The following is a 9,544-nucleotide window of genomic DNA, read 5'->3' on the forward strand; positions in this document are numbered from 1 at the left end:
ATACACTCTAGGCTAGTATTAGAAGTCCTGCTGACTGGTGAGTGCAGCAGCAAAGCTAGAACAGTGTAACATGGCTGGGGAGACAGTCATATTAGCTGCAGCGTTACAAAAGAAGAGAAACAGTAAAACTTACCTGGAATCCCTTTCATCGTATCTACACATTTTCTGAAACCAAAACATGCTGGTGCAATTCATGACAATGCTAAGTAACAAGTAACATAAAAAGAAGGAAGAAGAATAAATCTGCTGCCACTGTTCTACCTTTATCTCTTTCACAAGCTCCACTTTGCAGAAAATACATGCAGCGGCATGGCACTTCTCTCCCAGTCCTTGTCATCTTAGGAGGCACTTACTCTCTACTGTCTTGTGCGTTCCTGCTGGTCATTTCAGTAGAGTCCTGTTTCCATTAAAAATATGAGTATGCAGATACATACATGAACGCAGCAGGCTCACGTAGCACACGAGGATAAACCCCAGCATAAATAAGGCAATCATTTAATGATATATGGTTTTACTACCCTTGAGAAACCCTTGGGTCTTACTAACCAATTAAAATTCACTGAGTTGTTTATTTCCTTACCTAAAACAATAGATTTCAGAGAACACGTTTACATTAGGGTTTAAGATCTTTGGAGAGAGCAGAAATCTTACCTAAGGCATGTTTAGTAGCCCTCCAATACTAAATTTGTAAGAGCTGAGTCTCCTTTGACAACTTCAGTCAACATTATTTACACAAATTTAATCACAATATCTTTACCCAGTTGGCACAACAGTTGATCAGTTTGGACCACGCTGCACACAGATTATTCTAAGTAATTTAATTTCATTATTTTCACTATTTCAAAGCTTTCAAAAATTTAGACAAATTCAAATACCAGAATTTTTACATCTCTGCAAAACAATCTAGTATATAAAATACTTCTTCAACCACGTAAAGTAAAAGTAGAACTGACTATGTTTAAACTGGTATGAGCTCTGAGAAATGCTGAAGTTTTTCAAATTATTCTGAAGTCAATGTTCATTACAGTTTCAGTCTCTGTAGTTAACATCTTAATTGACTTTAAAAAAAAAGTTAGCTAAATAGCGTAATTTACCCATTTTTAGAAAAATCTAAAGACTAGCTTTCAAGCTCTGCTTTTCCCCTAGTAAAAGGTGCTGTAGAGAAACTGAAAATAAAATATGAATACCACTGTAGCTAGCTCTGCTCCGCCAACAAGTTCTCCACGGAAAACTTTTTATTTGTTTCAATTTAAGCAGCTCTATCCAGCCACAAGGGATGGAGAGCTAATGTGAACAAATAGCAGTGCACTTCTTTAAAATCTTGGGTAAGAACACAAAGTACAACTTAGTTACGAATTTTACCATTTTTATTAAAACAGATCTTTTAAAAGAGCAGTGGAATGCAGTGGACTTCGGGACACAGGATTTCTCCTTCCTGGTCCACTAGAGCCAAATCAAGTGCACTCTCAGACTGAGGTTGATCCCTTCGCAGATGGATGGACAGACTAACACAAACATGGACAGAGTAGTGCCTTCACCAGCACCCACATAAGCACAAATACACACAAAAAGGGAACATTGCAGCCGGCCCCATCCTGTCCCTCCTCTCCAGCTGAACAGGACTGAAGCTCCCCAGCAAAACGCACCCCTCGCACTCTCAGGCTTCACAAACACACCACATTCATGGATCCCTCAGATGTTAGCATGGGCTTTAAGTTCATCTCACATCCAGGTCAAGCCCCGGGGCCTCCTTACGCAGCACTGGCTCATGCTGTGGCTCCTTCCAGACACTGGTTTCCTCCAGCTCACCAACTAGTCTAGCTTGAAGTGTGCTAGTGAATTACACATGCATATAGGGGTCCCTAAGGCACCTGGCCCCAGACACATCCGCTAGACCATAGCTGACCTCCGCTTCCTCATCCTTCCAGCTGCTGCCCCCACGCCAGCCCCTATGACCCATGGCCCCTTCTCCAACTGCAGGTGTCCACATCTTCTGCCAACTCACGAGCACACACACACACATACATGCATGCACTGGCAAAATCCAGCCATTCCTCCCAGGGGCTATCTGCAATTTCTGTCAGCTTCTCACACTGTTATTTGTTATGTTCAGCAATTTTTCATGGGCTGTTCAGTCAGCTAAACTTCAGGCCAGGGCCCAGTCATCTGCCTGCATAACACAGCAAGATTTATTACAAAGGTAGATAGAAACAAAAATAAGTGCAGACTCCCTAAATTATAATGGTTTTAATATGTAACAGTCTGAAAGAAAAGTTTCTGCTAAACCCTTACAACTGCACTTATCAATTGCAATTATCTACCACAGCCAAATGTCTGGTTCCAGGTTTCATACAACTCTAGATCCTTTGAGGAAACGCTGGGCCGCACAGTTTTGAAGGCACTCTCAAAGTCAAGAAAAGCAATAGGCCGTACTTCGTCTGGCATGATGGTTGTAATATCCATGGACTGCAGGCTGCGGATGGGGCCCAGAGAAGCTTCTCGACAGAGCTGCGTCATGTCTGCCCCAGAAAATCCGTTAGACTTCCTAACTATGAGTTCAATTTCCTCCTCATTTAGGCAGCAGTGCTCCTTTGACATTAGCCGAGCAACAATCTGCTTCCTAGCGGAAGCTTCTGGAAGAGGAATGTACAGCCTCTTTACCAGTCTCCTTCGGGCAGCTTCATCAATTTCTTGGGGCCGATTTGTTGCTCCAACCACTAGAATACGATCTTCTGAGGAGGTTGTTGCCCCATCTAACTGGACCAGAAATTCAGTTTTTATTCTTCTCGAAGACTCGTGCTCCCCATCTCCACGCTGAGACAACAGAGAATCAATTTCATCAATGAAAATAACTGCTGGCTGTTGGCATCGCGCCACAGCAAACAACGCACGGACCATCTTCTCCCCCTCACCTACCCATTTGGAGGTCAGAGAAGAAGCGCTGATGCTAAAAAACGTAGCTCCCGACTGGCAAGCAATGCACTTGCCGATTAGAGTCTTGCCAGTCCCAGGGGGGCCAAAGAGAAGAATTCCTTTGGGAGGACCACGTAACCCAGTAAAGATGTCTGGCCTCAGCATAGGCCAGACTACTATTTCTTTTATCGTAGCTTTAGCAAATTCAACTCCGGCAATGTCATCCCAGTTCACAGGAGGCCCGTGGTCCATGATCTCATGCATAATGAGTTCAACCATTTTTGGTTCTATGTTTTTCAGTCGTTCGTCTACAGGAAGCGATGGTTCTGCTGGTCCTCTTGTATGAGGTTTACACTGTGCTCCTCCATTTTCATTTCCATCCTGTTTTGGAACTGGAGGAACAAACTTGCCAAATGGACCCCGAGATCTGCCTGCACCCAGTGATTTTTTTACACCTCCATATGACGAGATTGGTGTGCGCTGGGGTAGGTTTTGAGGTTTCTTTTGCTGATCCACCCACAGCTGTTCTTTCGCAGTTCTAAAACCAGTAACACTGCCCTCTTCATTTCTGTTTCTGTTCCCTGGGGAACTACTGGATTCTGTACTAACGGAAGCCTGGCATGAAGTAAGGTTGGGAGTCACAGGGTTGCTTTCATCTGCCACACTATAAAACGCTTTTCTTTTTCCAGAATTTGCAGACCAGCCATGCACAGCGGACTGATTGGAAAGAGACAAATTTTGCCCATCACCAGAGTGACCTGATGCTTTCAGAGAACTGCTACTTGCTGCTTCTTTACTTCCAAATAATGGAGTTGCCTGGACACCTGTTTGAATCAGTTCATTGAAGGAAGCAGAAGAGGCAGGAAATATATCTGAAGTTTTGGTCGCAGGAGGCAGAGTGCTTTGAAGAGACTTTGAAGATGAGGGATGCTCAAGGAGATCTGCTCCCTGGCTTGCACGTTTTGATGAGCCAGCCCAGAGGTCAGTCTCTCCAGCATTGCTGAAGACAGGGAGTTTTGGGAGACCTGGAGCGGCAGAGGCACTGACCCCTTTATCAGCTGGTACAAAGGCATCTGCTGGTGCCATCTGAGAGCTTTGGAAATTTTTGCCAGCCTGCATCCTCTCTTGCACACATTTTAATTCAAATACATTATCTGTTGTCAAGGCAGATTGCCACTTGTCACTGTCATTTTGCTGACACTTTGCCAAAGTCAAAATGTTTTCAGCATAGTTATTCAAGCCAGTCTCTATGTTGTCAGAGTCAATAATTGCAGAGTATTTCTCTGCATATTTCTTAAACAGGTTGGCAGCACAGACCTGAGAGATCTCAGAGTTTGCCCATGCATACTGAATCTGTAGAATTTTGGCACGATATCCATCTGCCTTCTGTCCGGGTGTGCAGGTGCCAGAGGTAATAGCAAAGTAACTTTTCTGCCAGTCACTCAGGTGCACGGTACCATGGGTGGGTTTTTCCATCACTGACACTGAAACATACAGAAAATATCTGTTGTTATAAAATAAACTTCACAGCTATTTATTTTGGCTGCTTCCCCCTTTCGTACATACATGTAAATGAAAACATAAATTAGTTTGATTCAGGGAAATAGTGCAATAGATCTTGTAAGTGACTTGGTCAGTCTGGACAGTTTCAAAAAAGAACGAGATTTGTGGTATAAAGCCATTAAGGCTGAGGTTCTCTTTTCTTGGTTGTTGAAAGAAGGAAAAAAAAAAAAAAAAGACTTTGCTTCTAATCACAGGTCTCCTGGGGAGGTAAGTAGAGTGCAAAGAATGGTAACAGATGGCCAAACAAAAATTAGTCTTGTTGAATGAAGTCAGCAGCGTTTGCACTCTTAGTTGAGATAACACTGCATGGTGCAGCAGAGGACAGATTACAGATTATTGTCAGAACGACGAAATCTATTCCAGTTACAGCAACAAAAATTGAACAATAAAACTAATAAATAAAATTGTGTGCAAGGGAGGGGAATGGAACGAAGAGGCCTGAATTTAGTAAACTTTCAGATTAAAAAAAATTTGGATTCACAAAAAGCAGTTAGAACTATTCATTCGATTTCAAACTTTCCAAAAACTCTCCATTTTAGATTCCAAAGACACAAACACTTTGTGTTTTTAGAGTGATGTTTGTTCTTCAGTTGCAGAAAGCAGAACTTAAATTCCTCCAGCCATTTCTGAGTTTAAGAAATATGAAAGATAACATTTGGCTCAGAAGGTGCACCTACTAGGTTTGAAAACATATGCTCACAGTTTCTTACAAAATTCAAAGAATTCTTTCTCTGCAATGTGGTCATATGCAAAAATATTTCTAGTAAAGTCAAGAATTCATGATTTAAGAAGAGACACAGGCACATGTAAAATTATGGAACCACTAACTCCACACGGTTTACACAAAGCTCCTAGTGCACAGTAATTCCCATCTTTGGATCTGCCCACAAAAGACATTTGTCTAAGACATAAGATGACTGAAACATGCCAAATTCTAATTTTTCTTAGAAAATTTCTCTTCCATCTGAACATGTATTGGGATTTTCCAGCCAAAAAACGTTTAAAAGAAAAGCTGTTAAAGTTTAGGTCCATCTATTCTGCACCCCTTCTGAAGAACAAACAAAGGAATAGCGTACCAGTCAATTCCCAAATTTCTCTGGAGTCAGCTCTAGACTATGTATGCACGCACACTCATGCAAGGGTGTGCAGAATACAAGGCTGGAGAGAGATCTGAGGGAATATTGTGGAAGGTTTCTTCTCTATTTGCTCTCAAAAAATCTTGGGCCAGTGCCTGCATCAGTCTACCACAACAGAGAGCACAATATGAATAGGATATGATACACATGTAATAAGATGAAGATGGATTATTTTGTTTTAAATTTAAACCCAACTTTACAGAGCTGCTTAGAAAAATCAGAACATATTTTGTGATGAATCATGACTTTAAAAGCCATATATCTCTGCAGTAGCAACTTCTAAAGTATTACAGTCTCCTTAAGTTGGAGTGATTTCTTTCATAACACTTCAACAGTTTAATGGATAGTACAGACTATATTGCTACTACAGTCCAATTTCATATTCAGGTGCTCGTGTCTGAAGGAGGTGCAAGTTGCACCTGCAACTGTGCAGCAAGTAAATAAGAGATGGAGAGCTCAGCCCTCTCTATCACTTCTCTTTACCTCTTCCCTAACAAAAAGCAAGAGCTATAACTTTTCCACTAGACCAGCCTTTGATAAGGGCCCAGCACAACACCCTTCTTTCAGATCTAGACCATCACTACTAGGCAGCTCTGCTCCCAATACTGGACTTCTTTTACCGTGCACATCACTTCTGTGTAAGCATCAGGTCAAAAATATCTTATGAAACATAAAATACAGGTTCAGAGAAGTTGAATATCAGGTGTTTGCTCGCATAAGATTTTCCCATAACATCACATCATTCAGAACATAGCATCTCAAGTTAGCCATCACTTCCCAACGGTTTAGTAGTCACTTCCACAGCTCTGAGCAAAGGTCAGTTTTAAACTAGACAGAACAGTAAATGAACACAGGGGTATCTAACGGAATGAAACGCTGCCCCAGTAGAACATACGCCAGCGCTTGAAGCAGGCGAGCCCCCAGCCACCCGGTGGCGGGGGGGGCACGGGGGGCGACACCCGAAACGGCAGCCCCAAGGGCCTGCGAGAACGACCTCCTGCCAGCCCCTCGCTCCTATATACATACATACATACATACATACACACACACACACACGGGGCGCAGTCATGTCGCGGGGGTTCAACGGACGCCAACGGCCTCCCGTGGGCGGGGCTGAGCGCGCGCCTCCCGCGCTGCAGCTGGGGGGGAGGGGAGCGTGAGAAACCCGCGCGGGGCGCGGGAAGGGGGGTGGGGGGGGGGGCTCCCAGAACGCGCCAGCCGCGCCGCCACCCCTGCCCCCTCCCGCCCCCGCGCCGCCCCGCGCGCGCGCGCGCACCCACCAGCCGCAGCCCCGCCGCCGGGCACCTCCTCGGAATCCCGCGCGCGCTCTGCTCCCCCAGGCCCCACCCCACTTCTGCCAACCAATCGGATAACAAGGCCCTGGGACACACAGCCAATCAGAAACAGGGAGGGAGGGCAGGGCAGAAGGAGGATGGTTCGCTGCCTCGACGTCATCCCCCGGCCGCCCGGGCTTGCCAGGTCGACGGGCAGACAGGCGGGGATTGGTGGGTGGGGCCTTCACTTGGGCCTTCCTGCTCCCTATTGGCTGCGAGTGCCCTCCAATGGGCGCGGGATCCGTGCGTGGGGGAAGGTGCTGTGCCCGCCCTGGCCGTGGCGCGCGGGAGGCGGTGCGCGTGGGCAACGGCCGCAACGGCCGCTGGGGGCGCCGGGCGGTGAGGGCTCGGCGGGCGAGGGCTCGGCGGGCCGGTCTGCGTGCGTCGCCGTGTCCCCGCACGGCACCGCCGCCCCCTTGCGTGCCGTGCTCGCTCCTGGGTTTTCGCCTCGTGTGCCTGCTTCCTCCCGTTTGCCATGTTCGCTGCTGCCCGAGTGTTTGCTCGTCGGTTCCTAGTAACTGCGGGACGTAAAACAAGCTGTGGGTGCCTCGTTGTTGCCCCAGGGCGCTTGCGGTTCACAAGGGAAGCGGAAATTCCCGTGTGAGCGCTATTCCGGGAGCTGGATTGCTGAGAAAGCCCCTTGCTATTTCTAAGGCCTGATGCGGCGTGCAGAGCGTGTGCCTCTGCCTTAGGTCGCCACTCCTCAACACAACTGCTGTGGCAGGGACGTGGCCAACAAATTGTAGCATCTATCGTTAGTGACATTTCAACAGTGCTTTAACGTAGTGAATTATGTTAATTATCAGCATTAATGCAGTGAAATTCACCCTATGTGTTTACTCCCCCTCCCCCCCCAGTAATATGGCTAGACATATGAGATAAGAGTCAACTAACTTTATCATGTGCTCCCTGTAAGGATTCTTGAACTTGACTTTGGAAGAACTTTATCATGGAGCTTTTTTTCTTCATCTGAAAGTTACAGCAGTCATAAAGGAAGAAGCTGGAGAACTTACTGTCACCTAATCTAAACCATTTTCAGCAGTAACAGAGAAAACACAAAGGTAGAGGTAAACTGTTACTGGGAGGCAGAAAATAAATAGCCTGGCATTTATGCATATTGAATGAATGTACAAATGCAATATGGCACATCTTATATTTAACTAAATGGCTGCCTGAAATTGCAGGTACAGCCATCTCTTATCAAAATAGCTATCTGCTGTTCATTTCTCTCATTTAAGTTAGAATGCTCCCTAGATACCTTCATTTTGGAAAAAGTCTGGTGATTGCAGTCACAGATTCTGTCCTCAGTTACCACCGTTTCAGTTATTCTAGGGTCTGGGCAGGCTGTATTTTCATACTGGAATGGCAGCCACAGGAAACATAACCAAAATAAAAGCTTTAGTTGACCTAAGGAACACTTTAGTGTATCATCAATGCAAGCTGCACAGCCCAGTTATGGACCCAGACAGCTTATTTGCTTGTGGTGGTGAATCCTCAGTGACATGAATTCTTGAACTGCTTCATTCAGTTGCCACCCTCAGCAGTCACATAGGTGCTGGATAAAGGTGCCTGCACGCCCCTCGCAAGCAACTCCACAGCAGCCAGTTTCAAACACCTCTCTCCTACCGTGGCGCAGAACACAAGGCTACCACAACCTGAACGACAGGAACAGAAACCAACACTGTCCAGAATGCTCTGGAGACTCAGCAGCTGCTGAAAGGTTTATTTGGGAAAACAACTCTGCTATAAAAGATCCTAGCTGCAGTAGCTGAGCACTCTAAACGGTAAAAGATGGGAGGGCTGGAGGGATGCATACTACGGACTGAACTGGGTCTTGGAGCCCCTGGCTGGATCTTACCGACCTAGATTCAGATTGGTACCCTACGCTGTAGTGACACCTCTGATATGAATATAGTCACTTCTGTGTGGGTGCGTGTTTAATTTTCTGTGAGAAACATTTCTTACAGTTCCTGTCAGGTTTTTGTTACATGTCAAGCTTATTATATCCTTAGTGTAGACAGCACATTAAGCTGTCTGTGCTACTACGTAAGCTATCATCCAAGACCACATAGTGTTAACATTTATAGTTTGTAACACCATTGCCATCATGACTGATGATTCTCCTTTGGTTGCAAACAGGGGTGGAGGTTACTTCAGTCGGGGCAGGGAGGAGAAAAGTCTGCAACTGTATCATATTTTTGGGAACGCACATTAAAATGAGACAGTGCTAATGAAATGGGCCACAGTCTTGTCCTATCCAAACGTCCCTGAGCTACAAACCAAAACAGAAGTCAGCCAGCTAGGTCTAAGGACATATAGCTTGCAGGACTGTGAAAACCTTTATGGAAGGATCAGCTTTGATGCTGATTATTAATAGGATTTTTTTCAGAATCATGTTGCTGAAAAGGAAACTTCCAAAAAGAACTGTCATATGCAAAGTAATGTATTCAAAGAAGACATTGACTCAAAGTCACTAATGGTGAAAAGAAGCGCACTGAACTGATCTGAGTGTGACTGCTAATGGAACTGGGAAGTTAGACCACTAAAAGTGTATCTGGCAAGAATAAAATGTGGTCAATATCACAAGACAGACAGTAC

At 45.3% G+C, this 9,544-nt stretch overlaps 1 protein-coding gene across 2 annotated transcripts; it reads right to left on the reverse strand.

Annotated features, from left to right (window-relative positions):
* Positions 1–1,349: 1,349 nt before the first annotated feature.
* Positions 1,350–6,965, reverse strand: FIGNL1 (fidgetin like 1). Of its 2 annotated transcripts, none has more exons than XM_068936130.1 (2): positions 6,893–6,965; positions 1,350–4,397 (listed from the first exon to the last, which is right to left on the reverse strand). In XM_068936130.1, the coding sequence occupies exon 2, from the start codon at positions 4,387–4,389 to the stop codon at positions 2,314–2,316; it is 2,076 nt and encodes a 691-aa protein (XP_068792231.1). In that variant the 5' UTR covers positions 4,390–4,397; positions 6,893–6,965; the 3' UTR covers positions 1,350–2,313. The 2 variants fall into 2 exon arrangements, with proteins under 2 accessions (XP_068792231.1, XP_068792232.1); XM_068936131.1 differs by lacking the exon at positions 6,893–6,965 and adding an exon at positions 5,553–6,425.
* Positions 6,966–9,544: the final 2,579 nt, after the last annotated feature.

The sequence above is a fragment of the Struthio camelus genome, chromosome 2 (assembly GCF_040807025.1).
Source record: "Struthio camelus isolate bStrCam1 chromosome 2, bStrCam1.hap1, whole genome shotgun sequence".
Lineage (NCBI taxonomy): Eukaryota > Metazoa > Chordata > Aves > Struthioniformes > Struthionidae > Struthio > Struthio camelus.

What these genes read in the sequence shown, in the direction of transcription:
- FIGNL1 (XM_068936130.1), bottom strand. Translation starts at nt 4,389, where the DNA reads ATGGAAAAACCCACCCATGGTACCGTGCACCTGAGTGACTGGCAGAAA.